The sequence below is a fragment of the Phaseolus vulgaris genome, chromosome 2 (assembly GCF_000499845.2).
Source record: "Phaseolus vulgaris cultivar G19833 chromosome 2, P. vulgaris v2.0, whole genome shotgun sequence".
In the NCBI taxonomy this organism is placed as follows: domain Eukaryota; kingdom Viridiplantae; phylum Streptophyta; class Magnoliopsida; order Fabales; family Fabaceae; genus Phaseolus; species Phaseolus vulgaris.
In genome coordinates, this window is record NC_023758.2 from 39377144 (window position 1) to 39400153 (window position 23010).

General features: G+C 31.2%; 1 protein-coding gene across 2 annotated transcripts; it reads left to right on the forward strand.

The window, feature by feature from the left end:
- The first annotated feature begins 4556 nt into the window (after window positions 1-4556).
- LOC137811975 (anaphase-promoting complex subunit 4) lies at window positions 4557-22500 on the forward strand. Of its 2 annotated transcripts, none has more exons than XM_068613837.1 (20): window positions 4557-4709; window positions 4808-4976; window positions 5075-5186; window positions 5396-5487; window positions 6284-6367; window positions 7007-7246; window positions 8019-8099; window positions 9312-9463; window positions 9605-9765; window positions 9853-9953; window positions 10036-10110; window positions 11871-12050; window positions 14195-14277; window positions 14350-14448; window positions 16480-16584; window positions 17072-17213; window positions 17373-17600; window positions 17703-17855; window positions 21656-21737; window positions 22195-22500. In XM_068613837.1, exons 2-20 carry the CDS (start codon window positions 4908-4910, stop codon window positions 22287-22289), a joined length of 2334 nt encoding a protein of 777 aa, XP_068469938.1. In that variant the 5' UTR covers window positions 4557-4709; window positions 4808-4907; the 3' UTR covers window positions 22290-22500. The 2 variants fall into 2 exon arrangements, with proteins under 2 accessions (XP_068469938.1, XP_068469939.1); XM_068613838.1 differs by having other exon boundaries at window positions 4633-4709; window positions 6284-6914.
- The last annotated feature ends 510 nt before the right edge of the window (window positions 22501-23010 follow it).

Below are 23010 nucleotides of genomic sequence, written 5' to 3' on the forward strand. Positions count from 1 at the left end.
AATCACTCAAGATTATGTTGTTAAAATTGTTAAAACATACAAATTAAGAAATGAATTTTATTAAAAATATGATTTATTAAATGATGATGTCTGATATTGCTATAAAGTGAAAATTGAAAATTAGCTATATATATTGTGAATTCTTAACTATTAAATAAAAGGTAGTAAAATAGTTGAATATTATTTGAATACATGAAAGTGAAGCCAGATAAATAAAAAAGAAACTAATTTTCTTTTAAGAGTAATAGACCCATTTGTTTATTCCAGCATAGGAAGCAATTGAAATAATGCAAGATGGAGAAATTGTCGTTTCTCTTTTTTTGTATATTTATTGATTTGGACTGTATATTGTCTTTTTTATTGGATTAGTGACTCAACACATATCACTTCACCGTTCACGCACACCCATCGGCCACAAAGGTACTGATTTAATTGGTATGCTTTCCTTGCACCAATTGGTCATCGGTATAAATGTTTTATATTTAGTATTTTCATGATTCAAAATTAAGTATACTCAATCAAACTTCTTATTTATTGGAATTTCAGCATTGATTTTTGTTGTTCAATCCATATTAACTCAACTCATCCATTGTATTACATATTTTAAAATTTAATTTAGTGTTCGTACATGTTTGTAAAATATAAAAATTAAGAAAAATTGCTTATGTTATAACACAGTATTTTCACAATATCTTTAATATTCCTGAATTACTTTTATATAAGTGTTTAAAACTTTTATCCAATTATTATTTCAATTTAAAACTCTATAAACTCATTTTTCTTCTGATCTTTCTAAGAGTATTTATTGTTTATTTTGAAAAATAAGTATGAGTAAGATACTTACTCTTTTATTTATTTTTTACATAAAATTCATGCACTCTATAAAATTAGATTGATTAACCTCTTGTCTTTCTTATAGATTTTAATTTCACTTTTCTAATGGAATTTAGTTTAAGGAGTCAATAATTTTTTAAAATTATGATTATGATGACATAAGGTGAGTTGCTTGCCTATGTAATAGAGAAATGTAAATTATTATATAAAATATCATGAAATTATGTGTAATATTTTTTATAAAAGTAGAAATACGAGTAAATATGTTTTAACTCTCCATTTTCGATTTTTTTTGTTGGAATTTGAGGCAATATTATCTAATGTAGTAAATTAATTATAAACCTTTTACTTTCCAACCGACTCCTTCAAACTTTTATATTGATTGTGCCTCTATATGTGATTATGCATATTTTCAATCACATTTGCTGATAAAAAAAATCACATTATTATTATTATTATTTTACACTTATGTAACTAAAGAAATACCTTAGCTTATATCCGTTTTATAGTTTTAATATTTCACTATGTATAATATTGAATTTAAATATTTTCGTATATAAAATTTATATCTCCATATTAGTTGATTGATGCCTATAGGAGTGATGACATGCTTTCTTTCACACCAAGTTTTATCAATTGATTACAAAGGTAAGTAAAGCATAATTGTTGAGAAGATGGTGATTTTTTATTATAGTGTACGTGTTGTCCATTTCTCTTTCGAATTTCTTTCAAATTTGGGCATTTATAGAATGGATTTTTCTGAAACGAAACTCTCTCCAAATATTATCTCCAAATATTTTTCAAAATGATTACTAATTCAATAAAATATTTATCCAAGGATCTGTTGATGACACAATAAGTAATAATTTCTGATTTGATGGAAGCTCCTAAAAGTACACAGTTATATTCTTTTTTATGTATTTGATCATGTTAGTTTAATAATTAAAATGTTATTATTGTTGTTCCAAATCATTGAAAGCATAAATGTCATAATTTGGTTTTAGCAAAGAGTAACTACGGTTATAGAGGAATGTGATTGATTTTGTTATACTTAATTTAATTGTTATAGAAAATGTTTAAACATCGATTAATTCTTTTTCCTTCTATTACTTTTTAAATTTTCAAATGTGTCCCATACTAAAAAAAATCATTATTAAAAAATATTCATTCCCTAATATTTATGACACATTAAATTAATTTAAAAAATAATTAATTAATATATAGTCCGCAAATGATTAACGCTGACATCTTGCTACATTTAACATAATTTTTTATAAAATTTGATGTTATATATATATATATATTTTCAATTTGTTATGTAAAAAAAAGTATATATATAACTAAAACATCGACCAAATGAACCGGAAATTTATTTAGTATTTAGGGTTAGGATAGGATGTAAGTTTAACAACTTACAGTAGTGATAAAGATGAAACTACTCATCTTACATTCATTGAAGTTATTCAAACATGCAACACTGTGATGATAGAATACTATAAGTACTCCTCATTTCTTCACACGTTTATTCACTTGGAATTGGATTAAAATAAAGTTCTGGGTTTCATGGTGCAACTCAAATCTCTCCATCCACGCACACCCATTGACCAACAAAGATAAAGTTGCAGTTTATATTGGGGTTGATACCAAGGAAGTGACGCTCTTGTAGATTGAAACCTTGAAAGATGCTGGTGCAAGTTTCACCTTCTTCCACGCCATGAACATCGTTGCATGTTACACCTTCAACTACAAATTAAATCCAAAACAAATTTTAGATAACGATTTATTTGAAACTATCGTGTTATCCCTTAGTAAAAAGAGTAATTGAAGCAGTTGATTTACCCGCTGGAGTTAGAACAAGAAGGAACATAACGAGAAGAGATAAGAATATAAGAGCAGAGCTGGTGATTGTGGACTTCATTCTTCCAACCTCTTTTTCAATTATCTGACTCTAATGTTATAGAGGTGTGTGATTTTAGTATCTGTGGTTTTTAGTTTATATAGTAGATATGAATTCAATCTGCACAGAAAAAATAGCTTTTGAGACAAATCATTTATAATTTAAAAACGAAAGCCTGTTTAGTGTTAATTTCTAGGCATAATTAGCATATATTATATTGGATGTTATTGACATTGGTGGATACGTCTGGCAATGTGCATGTTGTTTGTTGCAGGCCATAAAAGGTTCAAAATCTCTCTTACTAATGATATAGTGCATATATATAAGTGGAAGAAAACATTCTTTCTTTTTAGTTCAATTTAATATGAAAAATGAAATAGGCTTGGATTTGTTTTTTATTATGGTAATTAAGGTTTTTCTTTTTCTTTATCTTATATATTTTTTAATTTGCTTATTTGATTCTCATAGCTATATAACTATTTCCTTTTGGCTTTAATGATAGAATTTTTTTCATTAAGTTCTTATACATACTATTTTTTTTAGTTTTTGTGAATTTAAACTGTGGAAACCAAAAATGATTAATGATATGTATATAGAGTCAACAAAGGATCAGTTGGGTTTAAAATGTTAGACTTTCGACTGTACAATAAGCTCTATTTGATTTGAAAGATCGAACTATTTTTGATGATTTTTTTTTGTTAATACTATTATATTATATTACATTGAATATATATCTACATACGAAGAAAATATATGATGTATACATTTCATTTTACCTTTATAACTATTATTATTTATTTTTTAGAGGTTTATTTATACTCCCGTAATTCAAAATTACTCAGATATTTCAATAATATGCCACACATCTTCAAATTGTTCACAATTTTTTTTATAAAAACTTTCATAAGTTATTTATATTTTTAATAAAGAACTTAAAAAAAAAAAACTAGATAAAAACATGTTATACCAATGAAAATATTATCTATGAATAAAACTTAAATTATACTACATTTTGCCACTTTTATTTTAACTATTATTATAAATTTTGTTTACTGTAAAAAAACATATAAAGACACTGGTTTACTATATGTATCAAAATTATATATTTATTTACCCTTCTATTAACTATTTGATGAAAATAAACAATCAAACTTATATGTTAGTTTATATTATATATAATAATAATATACAGTATATATACACAAATAATTACATGATAAAATAAAATAAGAAAATTGTAATTACTAATTGGCCTCTTTTAGGCCAAAATTACAATAAATGTATTAGTTTTCTTAAACGTCTTATAACAAAATAAACTGGTATGTAATATTTTTTTAAAGGTCCGGTAAATTTCATATATTTTAGAAATGTCTATCACAAGAAAATAAATAACTGAAAAACTTAAGTTCTGTTTTCTTAAGTTCAAACTACAGTTTAACACAGTTCGATTAAAATTAATATTTTTAAACAGAGAGACCAAAACTAAAGTTTGTACAACTGTAGGAGTTAAATAAATAATAAACATTTTTGACATTGATAAATTTTATTACTGTGATTATGAATGAATAATTCGAGATAGTTAAAAAATAATTTTAAATTATGCACTGAAAACTAAGAGATATTATATTACACAATTTTTATTTTTAAAATAGATTTAATCGCTAAAGTTCTTTCATTTTGGACTGCGCTCTCAAACATATTGGGCTTCTATTAAACGAAACAGTTTAAAAATAAGAAGAATTTATAGATAATAAAAAAGTCATATTTAAAACCCTAATTTTAAAATTAAAAACTTAAATTAAGCATCCATTTCACACAAAAATGTGATGGTTCGGTAAAAATAACAAAATTTCAGTTTTTCGTAATTCATTTCCTTCCCTCCTTAGCAGTCATTCAAACGTAACGCAAATTCATCTGAAAAAAACCCGACACCGGAGGCTCCATCTTTTGCCGCGAGCGCCACTTCAATATCTCATCTGTAATAACTTTCCGTCATTATCATTTCTTCTATTCCATTTCTTTCAATATTTATTGTTCCATTTCTCATTTCTTAACCACCCTCACTTCACTGCTTAGGGTTTTACTTCACTCACGCCATCCACACTTTACTTCCATTAATTTTGCTGAATCACTCTGCATTTTGAACTTTAACGGAAGCTCGGTGTTTCCGTTAGACATGGAAACCGATGAATCCTCTCGCGTGCTTCCCTTCCAGCTTCAATTCGATAAACCCCTCGCTTCGCAGGTTTTGTGAATTTAACTTTCACATTCGTGTCACTGTTAAAACATCTCCATGCCGTTTGAAAAGCTTGTTAACTTTTATGAATGACTTTTGAATCATAGATCACAATCGCGGAGTGGAATCCCGAGAAGGACTTGCTCGCTATGGTTACCGACGACTCCAAGATCCTGCTCCATCGTTTCAATTGGCAACGCTTATGGACCATAGCTCCAGGTCTCTCTCTCCCTAGTTTTCTTCTGTTTATTTGATTTTAAGTTGATGGTGAAAATTGCTTATACTTGAATGTGCGGTGTTTATAATGCCTTGTGAAGTGCTTAAAATTTGGAAATGCCTTGAAACGATGAGCCACGTGTTGTTCTGGCTTTTCGTTAGGATTTCGAAGTTATAGTAGTGTACTAATGGAATGTTTCTTTTTCCTGTAGGAAAATGCATCACATCCTTGTGTTGGCGTCCTGATGGAAAAGCAATTGCTGTTGGGCTTGACGATGGGACGGTATCACTGCATGATGTTGAGGTGGGTACTGGTTGTATTTTTTCGTAACTAATCTTTTTAGTCAGTTTTTCTTGATTATTTATTTATTTATTTTTATTTCTGATACTTCTGGTTATGTTTTGTGTTAATAAATGTTTTATTTGATATGATACATCTAAAGGGAAAATGTATGTTGGGAGTTCCAGGACTGACTGTTTATTATTAGGTGTACAGATTAAGCAAGCTACTTAATGTTAGTCTCACTTATAATTCATGTAGAATTGATCCTCTTGCTGTGTGCTTTTACCATTTTGAGACATTGTTGAATATTCCACTAATACTGGTCTTAACCGAGGATCAAGGCTTCTACTTGTTCAAGATTACTTTCGTAATACGAATTTTGAAAATTGCTAGTCTAAAACAAGTAAGCAATTGGATATTCTTCTATCTGAGGAAGGGTTATCAATAAAAGGTCAACTATGGTTTGTGGTAGTAATTTTGTTGGTTTCTTAGCAAGATGGGATAAGATCTTAGAATCATGTTTATCTGATAGATAAATTCCGTAGGTTTCAAAGTTGGGTAGAATGGATTTTGGTAGATTTGATTTTGAATCATTGAATGTAATGGAGATAATGTCCAAATTAATCTTAGCCATAGATTTTGCATTGGAACATGTTTATGGTGAAAGGATTTGGAAGGTTAAAAATACAGGCCCTAAGTGGATATGTTCATTTTAATGGTGCTTTTATCTCTCTGTCTGCGTGTGGATAGAGTTTGTGGTTTATTTCCTTTTTCTTGTGTGTAACATAACTGATTCTTTATATTTTCTTTAAGGCAGAATGGAAAGCTGCTAAGAAGCTTAAAATCACATTGTGCAGCCATTATATGTCTCAACTGGGAGGAGGAAAATCAGCTAACTACTGTATGTTCCTTTCTATGTGATGGCTACTCTTGATATTTAGTTTGATTGATCAATTTTGATTCAGAGGAATGTCTTGAAGAGACTTGTTATCTACTATAATATGGCTTCTATGTGTACCTTATTTAGCAGAATTGAAGTGTGATATGATGCTTAGGCATGTCTTAAACTACGGATATCATTTTCTAGTTTGTTGATTCAATTCTCGTATGCTCTAAATGGAAAATAGTAAGTGCTTATGATTTAATTGGTGGTATTAGAGTTAAGGATTTGAAGAATGTGTAAAATAAATGGTGGAATTAAATAAAAAAGATGCAAAGGTACACAATGTCAACTTTAAACATTAATGCTATTCTTTTGGTTTTTTGTTTCTCATATTTCTGCTTGATTATTAAAACTTATGTTCCAAACTAAAGCACTGACACATTATATCTTGAAAGAAAATTTACCTAAGTACAATCCCACATCAATGCTTCTTATACTGATGCTGTTGAGAGGGAGCAAAATTGAGAGGACCTGAGAATGAATATGTCTTGACTATACAGTGAAGGTCTTGTATATGATGAGTTTTGACTGGATGATTCTACTTTATTTTTCTTTTCTACCTCTATCTCATTCTTTCCTCCCTAAATTTTCTTGTAGGATGACCATGCTTATACTTCCAAGTATGAAGATAGAACCTCTCGTTTCTTTCCTCCTGCTCCAAGAGTTCCTCGGATGCCTGGATTGGTATCTGGTGATAATGGGTTCATGGATGATAGTGAAGATTCATTTCAGGAGCTGTCAAATTCTTCTCACCAACGATTCAACATCCTATGCAGTGCAGATAAAGAGGGAAATATTTGTTTTAGTATATTTGGCATCTTCCCTATAGGAAAAGTTGTAAGTTGTTGTCTCTCAGAAATTAGCCTTTTCTTCATTATATAAATTAATTTATGAGGTGTGATGGGGAATGACATCCTAATATATTATTTATTTACCGTGTCTCCTTCCAAGTAGTTTAATTTTTGTTTTAAAACATAGTGTCTGGAGACATACATGATTGTATGTCAAGATCGTTAGATTATGATTTAATTGTAGTTTAATCTGCAGCCATAACTAACATTTAATAGGCTGGGCCAACTAAAGTGACCACAGATGATCTATTCAGTAGTTACTATTATGTTGCCATTGATTCATGAGGACCCAAGTCCTGTGATATACTGTTTTCTGTTCACATATTTTCTCTATTGGTTAGTGAGCTTAACATGCGTTTTTACTATGAGAAATTTATGACATTGTTGAGATTTTATGGATCAACAGATGGACTTGAGAAAGGTGGGGGTACATATTTTATTCGAAATATTTTAATTAATTGTGACACATTACTGACTTGTTAAAAATATGGCCATAAAAAGCAACTTGGTTTGGTGTAGTATTAGATATTACTTAATTAACTAAGAAGATATTCCTAATAACATTGGAAGATATCATACATTACCTTTTGCTAATATTTCTTCTGTGAAAGCCCATAAAATATTCAGAGACAAACACTCGTAAAATAATTAATACTAAACATTAATATCAAGTTAGACTTGTCTGTTTCTTTATTACCTTTATCTTTTTTGCCTTTTTTTAATTAATATTAAAACATCTTACGGTTGTTGCCTTTCAGAACATTCACAACCTCATTTTTCCTACTTCCCATGATGGTGCAGAAACAACTAACAGAGTTTCAAATGCTTCTGTACAGAAGGTAGATTCTCTTTATTTTGATCATTGAACTTTATTTGCCGTTCCAATTCTGTTTAGTTGGTGACCAAATTAGGGAAACCCTAAACTATAGTTTGATGCTTGAAATTAACTGGTTGATTAATTAACATGCTAATGTGCATTTTAAAATTTTGAAATATGAGAAGAGCAAATTTAAATACAATCAAAGTAGCAGAAGAACTACGTCAATAACTTCTTATGGATGAATGCAATGATGTTTGAAATTCTGCCAAAATATTAATGATAAATGAATTAGTGAATTTAATTCTGCTCGCTCAATCTTGAGACATGTACGTGGTCAAAGAGGATGTTGCATGTTCATTATATATTTATGCATCACTCATGAATGAATCAGTGAAGAAAAAAATGGTTAAAGTATATTTTTAGTCTCTGTTAACAAGTTTTTATTTTGGTACCAATAATTTTTTTTTATCTCTATAAAATTTGAAATCACTCTTTATAAATTGTGTGAATTTTAGTTGTAGTCCCTGTAAAATATTTTATTTTATTTTCATCATGCTAAAATTATAAATCACTGTTTTTAATCCTTGATATTCATTTTAAGATAGATGAATAACATTTATTTTACGAATCTTGAGAGTTTTTTGAGGTTCATGTAGACATTATAGTACAACACTAGTTGTGTCATTTGGAATGGTGATTTAACTTTTTGTTCAACACATAAATATTTAATTAATGTCATATAATACTAGGCATCAAAAGTGGTAATTTTCAATTTTAGAGGGACCAAAAACAAAGAAAAAAATTTATGGGTACCAATATCAAAACTTACTTTATAGGAACTAAAAATTATTTAAGTAAAGAAATATTGAACCTTCGACTTGCATAAGTTAATTAATGCCTTTCATGAACCATATCCCGATAAAAGCCTTGTTCTTTTGGTGAAGCAACATGAATGATTCTGTATTACATTACTAACTCCACCTTTAATTTTGTGCTTTTAAGTGTGGATAATGCATAAGCCTGCCTACCTTGTGTTGAAACTGAGCTTTTTATCAGAAGAATGAAGGTGGCTAGGATCAAATTCTAGTTTACCCAATCATAGAGGTTCTAATATAATGCATAAAATAACTCTCCCAAAAGTTTAAGCTGATAGATAAAGGCACATGACTGGTTTTGTTACGTTCCCCCATTGGAATTTACTCATGGAAGCTGTGTTGTTACATGTCACTAGGTTGCTTTATCAAAAGATCTTTGTCGTTTGATAGTTATGTGCTCAGGAGACCTAGTTAAAGTTTGTGCTGGCTTGGGAGAAAGTCACAATGCTGGGCACAATGAGCATGGTCTGCATTGCTTAGCATTGAACACTTCTATATTTTGGAATAGGTAAAAATTCTTTGAGAAATGGGATGCTTTGTTGTTACATTCTTTTTCTTTGTAACATGTAAAACCTTATCCCTTCAAGACAAATACAAATGAAATTTGCCATCTTATTCTGCAATTTGTTTCCTTGTTTCCTTCTTATAGGAAAAATGAGCTCCATCAGGTAGCTCAACAAGCTTCTAACATTGAGGATTTGACTGAGGTTGTTCGGACATCATTATCAGTCATGTTTAGGCAGTGGTCTGATGCCATGAACACATTTCAGGAGAAGTTTAGCTCTTTGTCTACTTTGATTATAAATCATGGTAAGGTAACTGAGTAAGAGTTATGGAATTTATTTTGTTATTATACTCACCCACTTTAATTCACTTGTTTCTATCTTCCATTACTAGGATTTGATTCCTCACCCCAAGAGGAGTTTCTGAACCTTTTGGGTGGTGCAAGGACTAGCCCACCAATTCATCAATTTCTTGTTAACACTTTGGGAGAAGTGGTATACGTACAATCTTATTTAGTTGCATTCCTCTTCTTTGTGGGTGTAGTTTTCATTCAACAACTTTTCTTTTTCTCTACAGGGTGTCAAGCGTATTTCAAAGGTTCTCTCTGGTGCAGGCAAAGAAATTCAACGTATTGTCTTGGACCACCTCCAGGTACAATATACAATAATGTTTACCAATAAGGAGAAACATATTGTTTGATAGAAATATTTTAAAAAATGATCATACCAAACAACTTCTTGTTGCACCTTGTTGTAGTCTTTTTACTAGATGATATATAATGTCATTCTTGAAACCAAAGATTCTAAGTTCTCTCTAAAGTTTGCAATATAGAGCACAACCTAGATTTTTCTCAGTGGATATATATTAGTTGTATTCAATCTTTACTACTGTTCCTGTACAGCTTAAAATTGGGGGGTTTAGGATTGAGAAATCTAGAACAGAAATTGAAAACTTAAACAGATTGCAAAAACGAAAATCAAGAAGATGAAAAAGGTCAATTCACAGATTCAAGAACCAAACAATTCCTCTTATCATAGTTCTCTAAAGATTCAGATCAAAGTTTGAAAATTAACCATTCAATCAATCAATCAATTAAACCAATTATACGAATCAAATCAAAATATCATTCAATCTAATCTTTATATAATTATCAAATCAAGATTTAATCGATTCCTAATTTGATTTCTAAAATAAGAAACACAAATTGTAATTGCATAGTGAAAAATCGAAATTAGAGAAGAGCGGTGCAAATCTAGATTTTGTGAATTGATGCTCAAGAATTAGTTCTTCATGGATGAAAAACACAAAATAAAATTAAGAGAAGTAGAGGAAGAGAGAAAAGAGAGAAACAGAGATGAAGAAGCAATTTCTCAAACTGAAAATTAAACAAATGGTTTTTGTGCCCATGTTTAGAGAACATTTAGGCTATATAATTGCTCTGAAATATGAAGTAAACATGGACTAAATGTGGGCTCTAATTAGGTTCATAAGCTCAATTATAAAAGTCTAAATTAAAACAAGGAGAATTGAATCCGTGTGTTATTTTTAAAAAATTCAGCAAACTTGCCTCAACTTCTAAATATTGTAGAAAATAGCAGAGAACTCCAAATCTAGCAAACCATCTGTCCATTTTGAGGCTATGAAAATGTAGCATCCAATGTAACTGGAATCAGCCAAAAATAATATCTAGAAAAACAGTTATGGCCAAAACAATAAACAAATGTCAAATTAGCTGAAAATACAAAATTAAAGCATGTATGTACATTGGACCCAAATTCTTACTACTAAAAGGAAATAGTTAAAAACTGAAAACAAAGCATGTGAAAAGTGTTTTCAATGTACAATAAAATTATAAATGTGTGCACAAAATATGTGTCATCACTAGACCAACAAAGACAATGAGAATTTGCTTTCTCCTATATCTTTCTCCAAATCCCGTTAGTGGGTTTCAGCTAGGTCATTATTGCACTCCTACCATGTGTTAGCAAAGTAGACATTGTGGGCAAGCCTGCTCCTATCACAATGAATTAGGACTTCAAAGGCTGTCCCCTTTGACCAGCTTGAAGGGGGCTTAAGTTCAATGCTGTTTGGAAGAATTGTGATAGCAATTATAGTTGTAAAGTTCCAGTTTTGTTGTCACCCAGGGTCCTTTATATTTCTATGACCTTTCTAGAAGAATATAAGTAGCTTGACAGAGGGCATTACCATTATATCAAAACACAAAAGGTGAAGTGGTAGTGTATTGAATAAATTGTTAGGAGATGCAAAAATTCATGTGCATTCATGTAATCGCCTGAACTTTTACTGTTCCATTCTTGGCATGTCATTAGACGTTCATTTTCTTTTGAATTTACTCAGTATTTATAAAAACGTCACTTAAGCTCACATGGAAGTTTAAATGTATTTTTCAGCCAGCTGTAGAAGTTATTGGATTCAGAATAGGAGAACTAAGAGGGCTTTCAAGATGGCGAGCGCGCTATCACGGCATTGGCTTGGATGAATCACTTATTAACAATGCAACAGAAAAGGCTGGTATGCTACTTGTACAAGTTGAACGATTTATGAGGGTTCTTTCATCTGTTATGCAGCAGGTGTGCCTTTTTTATTTTTTTAAATGAATCTTGTAGATTGTAGCTTTATTTTTCAATTTTAGCTCTGTTGTTATCACGGTCTTTAAATTGTTATCAGCTATATATTTCCATGGGGGCTACAATAATAATTCAAATTCCGTCTATAATAGTTTTTAAAAATTGATCAGCCAATATGACCTGAAACTAGTTAGCACACTAAATCAGTCAAAAATCGGTGACTAAAAGCCAGTTCAAAAAAATCTGTATTTACAAAGATGATTGTTTATTATTATTTTTATTCAAAAACATTTTTGAAATAAATATTGAGTTTTACGTTGTATTTGTATTAACTATTTATTATGATTTTTTTTTTATGTTGTAGGACTTGTAACATGATCCTTCTTGTTTATAATTTTGCATAATTTAATTTGTTATAATTCTATATTTTAGTTTAGTACTTAATATATTATATAATATTAAAAATATATTGTAATTATTTCTTAGTAAAGCATTGCTCAACCAATGTATTGTGAACCAACCGTCATCGGTTTAATAATAATTAGTGCAGTTTTAAAACATTGCTGCATGTGGTTCTATTATAAAAAATATAATAATTGACTTCTAATTTTAATTATAAGGAGGAATTTAGTGGGAAACTAGGGAAAGAAATGGACAAAGGGAAGAACTCAAGTGTCAATATTTCAGTTAATCTTCAAATCAGTTTTAATTACCAGTAAATTCTTGTGACCATTCCAAAATATTCCTAAATTAACTAAGGCGTGTGAACCAGCTTAACTGCCAAGCAATTTTGTTAAATAACTGTTATAGCAATGCCATAATGCAATAACGTGGCATTTTTTGACCCCTCCACAATAGGTAATTTGTGAAGGGGAGTTCATTATGGTAGTGCCGGAAACTACACTGGCATGTTTATATGGTAAAATTTTGTCCTTCCACACCATATTCTGCCATTCACCATTGATAAAATTGCTTCCAAGTGCCTATTTGGGAATCCAGTGAAATAACAAAATTACTTTTGTCTTCAAACAGTTTAAGTAACTCTTGCCTCCTTTTTGTTGGTTCAATGTGAGCATATGAGCTAGGAAGAGCCTAACAGAAACCCCCAAACAAACACCATCTGTTTTTTTTTTGATCAACAAAGAATGAAATTAAATTAAGAGGGATACAAAAGGGGTATCCCAACCCTTTTACATAAACCAAATCACATTAAGAATCTCCAAGAAAAAAGAGATGAACACCATCTGTCATGTGTTAAATTGAGAACTCTAAGGTAATAGGTATCTCACAAAAACAAATCCCTAGAAGAGTAAGTTGGTCGTACAATTTGAAGTAGACACACACTTCATAAAGGAGAAGTTAGATAATTGGACAATTTGTACACCATTTGAATCCTTTGGAAATTGACTTGCAAATGTATTGACAAAAGGGCTAAGTGGTGCTATATTTCAGTTTATTGTTGGTATGTTGGGAATGAATGACATCTACTCACCAACTTGAGGGGGAGTGTCAAAATCCGTTGAAATATGCTGGAGATAGTATTTCCTTGTACAAATTTAATTGCATTCCATAATTAGGATAAGCTGTCTAATAAATTTTATATTTGTTGTACAAGATCTTTGTCCCTCATTTAGAAGAATAGATTGTGTCTATTGTAAATTAGGAGTTTCCTTAATTAAGTTTTTTTGCATTCTATTTAAGAGCAATTGTTCTTCTATGAATATTATCAGAAACATTCTTTCTGACAACTATCTTGTTTGAATGCATGTTATATTGTGTCATTTTGCTTGTATTTTGTTAGAAGCAATATTTTTTTAAGGGGTATGAGTGCATGTGTTTGAAGTGGTGAAAATCTATGTATTATCTTATCACATTTTATCTGAAGTGGTTTATACTTTGAATATGACACCATTTCTTTTTACTATGGTTTATGAGCATGTTATAATATTGTGGAGGATAGGATCCAATGATAAGCTTGTGTGAATGGATTTTTTTGGAATGATGGAACACATATTTGGATTTCACTTGTTGAGCCAAAAACAATGTTTGAAAGATATCAATGAATGCATTTGTATATAAGTCTTTTGTGTCTATTATTTTGATATTATTTTTTTAATTTCTTTTCCTCTTAACATTTATTCAACCAGTACTCAAACTTCTTCAACTGGCTATTGAAGTGTATAAAATTACTCATGTCAGAACCAAGTGACCAGCTTCTACCGTATAACAGGTTCATTTAAACATTCCTTTTTGTTATGAATAAAAGACGATTTTTGTCTGATTTTATTTTTGGTTTTGGCAGTGAACTTGTTATTATATTCTTGAAGTTTCTATACGAACAAGATCCAGTTAAACAATTGCTGGAAATATCCGAAACAGAATATGAAGTTGAAATTGATTTGTAAGTTTTGTTTTCTACTCTAAACTCTAATATTTTTCCATTTATCATCAATTTGAGTGGGAATTAAGGCGGCTGTTGTTTTCTACACATTAATAATCATCATCCTAGTTTCTAATACAAACTAATTACTAGCAGTTATTTTTCTATTGATAACTCTCGACTTAGAGTTTCTAAAAGAACTGATTTCTAAAGCAGTTACTTTCTACGTATAACTAGCCTAACTGTCCCTGACTGTCAGTTCATATTGTTGCTGTCAGCTGAAAAATCAGTCTTGTCCCCAAGGCTGAAAGTTGGAATTTGGTTCTTCCACCACATCATCTTTATCCACTTCAATAGCAATTGCTTCTTCATTTTTGTTTAGGGATTAATTGGATCAGGTTGTTTAAACTTAAAATAAGTATTTCTGATCTGAAATAGGCAGTTTTTTTTAAAAACCATTTATTTAAGAATCAGATGGGCTTTGTTTCTCTAAAAAAGCCAAAAACTGCTTATTTTTAAAATAATCAGATTAGACAAACACATAAAAGTAAGTAGAAATCTGTTTATTTATTAAAAAACACAAAAAAATTGATCCATATCTCCCTAAATTAATTGTTCTTTGCCCATTATGTAAGGGATGAAAGTTTTCTCCTCGCTTAAAGCATAAACCCTTCTTGCTTGTCCTTTCTATCAATTATTGGTATGTTAAATGGTGCAGGTCATTACCGCTCTCTGCTGAATTTCACTGTTCACTCTCTGTTCTTCTACCTGAGAACACCACAGATGAAGTTCCTTTGTTTTGGCTAGATTGATTCATATTAGAGTTTGGAACCGGTGTGAAATTTTTTGACCATGTGGAGCATAGAACCACTTTGATGGCCTTGAAACACTGCTAGAAGATCCCATTTTTTCTTGCCAACTTGTTTTGGACACAAGTGCATTTCTTTTCTACCTCAGTACTGCGTGTATAGTACACAGCCCAAATTTTTGTTTTTGGGCTGAAATGTTTGCACCTCATGCATAATTTCAGGTTGCAACCCACCCAAAAAAAATCTAAATATTGTTTTATAGGTAAATACTTATCTCGAGATGAGAGAAATTCAAATGCTTCTGTAAACTCCTCCATTCATCCCTCCTGTTTCAACTTGGTTAAGTCCATGCTTTATTTCTCTCAATAGATTAACCCAATGGATAGTAGAGTTCACTAACATTCTGTATTTCAAAATAAGTTTCTGCCCTTGTGATCATCCAAATACGGCCATCTCCATTGAAAGATGGCAGTTTCACCTTCTTAATTGCCATGTGGTACTCCTCGATGTCTTCGACAGTTGAATTTGATCCTTTACCTTTTCTGTCTGATCATCTGACTTATTCCAATTAGTTTTTTCATCTGCAACAAAATCTTCTTGAAAGTAGCTAATTTTTTCTTGTCCAAATTGACCTGTACTCGAGTCTCAGTTCTGTCTTCCAGTCCTTTCAAATTCTCTTCCAGTCCCAAATAATACGATCGTGCATGCCTTTACTGATGAAATGTCATGTAGGCAGTGTTACATGACTCATTCACGAAAATGTACTTTTTATATGGGCTTAAATATTGTTTAGTCCCTGTAAAATAATTGAGTTTTGATTTTGGTCCCTCTAAAATCGAAAATTACCACTTTTGATCCTAGTATTTTAGTTATGATACTAATCAACTACTTATGTGTTGGACAAAAGGTTAAACGACCATTCCAAGTGACACATTAATATAACGTTGACACGTGTCACCTAAAAAAAAAACTCTTAATCTTAAAATGAATATTGGGGACAAAAAACAGTTATTTGAAAATTTTGGAGCGATGAAAATCGAAGAAAAACAGTTTGTATAGACTAAAACCAAAATTTACACATTTTATACTAAAAAGAGTTATTTCAAATTTTATAGGGAGGAAAGTAAAATAAAGTTATAGACCAAAATAAAAAGTTGCTAATTTTACAGGGACTAAAATGTTTAAGCCTTGTATATGTTAGTCTGAATTCCTGATATTAATTTGATTTTTTCTATTTCTTCAGGGAAACAATGCAAAGAGTTAGAGAATTGGTTCTGTTTCAGGGATTTTCAGACACTGAGTATCTAAGGAGAACATTGGCTAAAGAATTTCAACTGATGGAATTAAGGTTTTTCATTTTTCCTTCTATTCCTTCTAGTTAGACACGACCTTGTTTCTGCTTCTCTTGACCTTTCATTGCACTCATGAATCAAATTAGTGATTATAGTGCTTAAATCATTATGAATGAGATTACAAAAATATTGAGAAATGTCACAAACAAAACTATGTTTTTTTGTGTTTTAAATTTTTGCTTATTCCATAGTGTAAAGAAATACTGAATTATTTGTAGTTATATTACCTTGGGCGGTTGGCATATATGAACTATGAAGCATTATGACTCAAACAATTTATTACACTACTAGTTTAGACCTGAGCTTGAATGCATACCATCTTAAAACAGTTTTAACAAAAAAGATCTCTGTTCAAAAATTGATTTACCTCAAAGCTTTCATAATAAAAGTCAGGTCTTTTAAATTGCAAATATATCTTTTTCAGATTGTTCTAGCCATATCACATTTCTTTCAGATTTACCTTGTGACCTCATTGTCTTTCAGCTTTAAAGAGGCTTTTCAAATGCCTTTTACCACGATATCAAGAAAGATTATGTGTGAGGATATACTACCATTGTTTCCTCTACCATCTTTGCCAAAATCATCGTCATCCATGATAATTCCCACTTCAGTATCATATTATGAGGTACTTCACATAATGAACGTTTTTGCTGATTCCTATTAATTTAGTCAGTAAGAGGCCTTTTTTTCCTTGTGTCTAGAGTCATTTGAATTTCACGCCGGTTGGTTTCTAATTCTATTTTAATGCTGTATTATTTTCTTCATTTCATGCTTTTTTGCGTAGGTTTCTTCTGGAGCTTCTGTATCACCTCAAACTGTTCAAAACCAGTTTATTGATTACATATCTTTCCAAGTACCTGATGAGTGTTTCTCAGATATTGTAAATTGCATATGCATAGTCAGAGGATTCATGCATGACTCACACTGTCTAAAGAAGGGTAGCAGTTCGTTGGAAGCTGTGCTGTTACATGTTCCTGTTGATTATCAATGTGTGGATCTGTCATTGTATAAGGTAACAAGAAAGTTAGTATTTCATACAGCCTTCATAGTCTCAATTTTAATGTTCACAAATCTCAAGATTTATCCTTTCATTTTTTAATGTTGTTGAAAACAGGATAGTCAAATTGTTTTGTTACTAAACAAAGCTACTAATACATCAGAAAGTGCTGGTGATGGTTGTATGATGATTCTGGAAGCAAGTGAACTACCGTATATCTCTATATCAAGATCTGCTTATATAGATGTCTGGAGATTACCAAAACTTAAGGTAAGTTGTCCTATGTTCATTGTTTTATTGTCCATGGTATAAATTAGTGATTTATGTAACCAATACTTTTTTCCTAATAACACTTATTCTTATCTTTGTTAGTTATGGTCCCCGGTATCTTTGGTGCCTAGGCTTTGTCGTTTTCTTTTTTATTATCCTGACTGAATATATCCCTAGAAAGCTCACCCTGGTTTGTGCCAATAATAATTAGAATTTAAGAGAATAAGAGGATCAGACAAAGTAAATCATCTTTAAACTCTAAAAGAGAAAGGGGATGTAAATTTTTTACGTAGGTATACTGCGTATAACTCTAGTTGTATACAAATTACAATTAACCAAACCTAGGAGGCAATAGAGATATTTCAGAAATCAATGATCAAGTGTGTGTGATGTCCAAAAGAAACTTCCTCCTAAGGTAGGAAATTTCCCTTGTTTTGTAGGTCTTTTTTTTATAGCTCTTTTACTCATCAAAAGGACAAAATAAAAGCGGAAGAATAAAAGAAACTAAGGGTCTGGTTGATTAAAGAAAAAATATTTTGTTTTCATTTTCTATTTGTATTATAATTATGAAAATGTCACATTTTTTTGTCTTCAAATAGTTTTGTAGTGATGTAAAAAAAATCAGGCTTTTTTTCATCTTGTCCTAAATCTTTGAAAACGACAAATAAAATAAAAATAAGGTGTGCTTTTGTAATTGCTTGTGAAAAATAATGAAAATAGAAAAAAAACTTTACATATTCTAATCATAGTAGTTAGTATCTTACGATTCACGATAAATATCGTATGAAACGATACGGTTTCACCCTCCCACGATACGAATCGTGTGAAGAATTTTTTTCGTCCCTGAATCTTAGCTGTATCATGCGATTCGCACAAAGAATCGCTGAATCCCGAAACGAAATGATCCCATATTGTGTGAATCAGTGTAGATTTAAAAAAATGAGTAAATAAAAAAAGATAGACATAATTTGTTTAATAACATGTATGCACCATAGAGGTTGTTTTGGTGAAATTGTGTGGTATATATATATATATATATATAATTTATTGTATCTTGTATGTATAAATATCTTATATATTTAAGTATATATTAAATTTTTTAATGTTAATGAATCTTACGATTCACGATACGAAATGATTTACGATTCATAATATCAGCTCTCCGATCCACTACTTGTATCTCGATTCTACTACCATGATTCTAATATTTTGATCCTCATTCTTCAACTGTTTTTTAGTATGTTTTTTATACAAAACTTAGAACGTCTTGTCAAACTTTACATATTCTAATATGTTTTTGTAGTTCGTGAAAACAAAAAAGTATCTCCTCAAACCAAAAAGTTTCAACTAATTTAATTCTAAACCATCTTGTCATCATCTTAATTTTGTTTGCCAGAGTCAATGCATCCCATCATTTTGTGTTTGGGGTGAGCAGTTAAAACTTCATTTTGAACTAACTTTATTTTGTTATGGTAATTTTGAATGAAATTAATGATAAGATGATACCAGAGCTTACGTTCTGGTTGAACCCTATATTGTTTATCTACACTGTAAAATTAAGGCCCTGTTAACTCCAACTGTCAATATTGGCACCCGGCCTTGATATAAATTGCTAACTAGCCAAGTCCGGATGTGTTGTCTGTTGAAACCTAGACACATGCCACTTGCAACCATGTCCCTGACACGTGCAGCTCATGTGCCATTCTCTGACTGTCATTTTGTCATGCAGACAGTCTGGTTTGGTCATCTGAGTCTCCTTGATCTCTTTTGAGCATCAGATTCCTCAAGAACTCTATGTGTGGTTCTCTTGTGATTGCAGCCCCTTAAATGGTGTGTCTTGAGAGTTCGTGCAATTCTAAGTGTGGGGACTCACTTGTTAGAATCAAATTCATCTCAAAATGTCCCACACTTGTACATTCTCAATCACTCTTGCTATCACCCAGAGAAGTAGAATTAGAATAGTTACAGTTGGAAAGCCGCCTTTGTTTGGTCACCGCTAGGCTGAAAAGAGCTACCTATGGAGGGGTTGACTAAAAGGACCGAGTTAAATGTGGTAGAGTACTGCCATTGGGATGTGAATCGTGGTTAAGATCCAGTATTGAACACAGATATAGTTCAAGTAGTGCTTATAAAGTTTGGGTAGTCCTTAACTTACTGGTCGTCTTTAAAAGGTTGAGTTATGTCCAAGTCCAAATTTTAATGTGATATGAGAGTTTATCCTAGATTTATTGTTGGACTATTTCTGTTGCCAGTTTGTCACTCTTCAGGCCTTAGCCCAACAAGTTAGTCACAACTTTTCACCTCAAAGCAGCTTCTCCACAGTGCATGTAGCACTGTAGTGTAGTAACAGTTCAAAACCATTTTGTACTTAATGGCTTCTCTACCCAGCCTACTTGAAACAATGGTGTTTCTCTTGACTATCTTTGCGTTTCTCCAGAACTTTCAAACCAACTCAGGATAAATCGTTTGGGGTTCAAGGAAGAAACCCCTGATTCTACAGCGCTCAAGATCAACGCTGATGTCGAGACCCCTTTCATCAAGCTCATGAAGGGCTAGCTGATGCTCCACATGTAATGTGACATCTTTAAAACTCATTCCTTGCACAGAAGCAGTGAAGAAGGTTAGGACATCCATCTGGTAAAGGTTAGCTTTTTGAAAAACAAAGGAGGCTTGAAGATTTTTTAGCATAACTCTAGTAGTTTTTAGGGTAAAAACAAAGTCAGGATGAGGTAATTATATATAGGCAAAAGATAAAAACGGTAACTTTGATAGAATCTTGTATGAAGATGAAGCCATAACTGCTTGGTATGAAAATCTTGTTAGGCACTCTCTATGTTCTTCTTCATCTTATGAGTACACAACAGCGAAGTACCTCATATTCAGAGAGGAAAAATGCTTGAAGATAAGCTATCTTTTCTAGGGCCAGTGGAACAATACTCGCTAGATGACTTCACTATTATGTTTCTTCAGGAACCTGACTTTGCCTTCTGGCACATGGTTCAGCACATTCCTCGTGGTGTCACTGGACATTATGATCTGTGCGAGTCTTCCTTTCCTGAGATCAAGCCTTTATTTTAGAATTCAGAACTGCTGGATTCCGTGTTGTCACAATATACATGTGAGATCAAGAAGATATCCACACAAGTCCCACAACAAAAACAAGACGAAATAGTCACAATAAGCCCTGATGCAAACGAGAGGCACCACGTACAGATTAAGGCAGAAGGCCACAGTCAATGAGATGACCAAAAGTTAAACTGGGCCAGAGTGGGACCAGAAAACACTGATGAATAGCAATCTGACGAAGACAAACCTGATGGAGGGAACACCAAGGGCTGATAACAAACATGGGCAGCGGCTGCACTATTGGATGACTAGTTTTTGTTGAATTTTATCAAATTCACTTGAAACGGGCTATATGAGATAAACACAGGCATGGAACAGGTTTTTTTACTTAAAACCTGCTTAGAACAGTCTCCTAGCCGTATCCTACATATGGAAATGTTGTAAAGAGTTTTTCCATAATTTTGAAAAAATATTATAAGATCTACATGATATATTCAGCCCTATTCAGTCCAGTTACCCAAATAATATAATAAAAGAAAATAATTACTGTGAAATCAATCAAATTCTATCGCAATCGCAGACTCTATGTCCTAAAATCTCTAATCTTTTCATAATCTCAACAATTACCATTAGTTAATATCAGTTTTTATATTCTGTATAGATATCTCCTTAAGGAAGCTATTTATAATTTTTATATTTCGTCATAGTCATATTTCGTAATTATGTTTGTCTAGGATTCTGTTGCTTACTTGCATATTGGGGATGAGAAAGCTCGCAGCATCCCACATTCTGTAATTGCTCCCTTGGCAGTTAGTGGTGAGTTCTCTGTCTCTCTATCTCTATCTCTCTTCCGACGATCAAAATGTGTTAAATTTTGTATATAAACTGATTCTACTTAACCGCAGAATATCTCCCCTTAAGTTTAATGAATCATCATGTAGTGCGCGTTGATCTTTTGGTGCAAGTATATTATATGGGTACAATAATCAAATTTAGGAAATTAGCTAAATATGTTTCAGCTAGAGATACAAAAATTAATCAAATTCCTGGAGAATGTTTATTTCTAATCAGTCTTTCGTTAACATTTGACAATATTCAGAGGTACAAAAGTTAAGATAATAGAATTGGTGATGAATATATGTTGGATGTACATGTTATATGTAAGGATCAACATATATGCCTTTTGAAGTGAAAAATATCTTTGATTTCTACCTTCCAGCTGGTTAGTGTTAATCTGGGTATAAACTGCACTGAACCCTTATATCTTGAACAGCATCTAGAGGCGTGGCTTGTGTATTTGCTGCAAGAAAGCGTGCTCTGGTCTACATTTTGGAGGAAGATGAAGAGGAGGTCTCGGATGCAGAATAATTCACCAATTTATTTTTCCTTCGTAAGCATTTTGTTTTTGTTTCTGTTTCGGCCGATGTTGTAATCATTTTTCATTTTCTTAATGGTCGAAACATTGTTGTAGAATGTCCATATCCCTTATTAGTGTTCATTTTGAAAACATGAAATTAAATTAAGGGTTGTGCATTTTGTACCCCATTTAAATTAAAAATTTAATTTTATCCTTCTAAAATATGTATTTGCAGGAATACATTTTTTATTTTATATTTTGGATTGTATATTTTGAAATATAAAAATTTTGTATTTCAGAATTACATTCTAAAATACAAAATAAAAAATTTATTTTAAAAATGTATTATCTTAATAAGAAATACATTTTGAATTTGAAAATACATATTGAAATGTATAATTTTGAATATATTAATACATTTGGATTGTAAATTCTAAAAAAATATTTTTAATTCTATAGAAGTATTGGATTAGAGATCCTAGAATCCCTTTATTGTAGAATTTAGAATGCAGTTTTAAGATATAATTTTGTCATTTAACTCTCTTATGAGATGCAGTTTAAGAAACATGATGGTGGAGAATGCAACACCCTTGAATTAATTGTTCTTTATAGATAAAAGTGAAATAAGATAGAACAGCGTAAATTCGAGACGCTAAGACTGAGAACATTAATCAAATACTGATAATTAAATATTTTAAAAAAGATATTACAAAAAAGAAACATGAAAGTTTG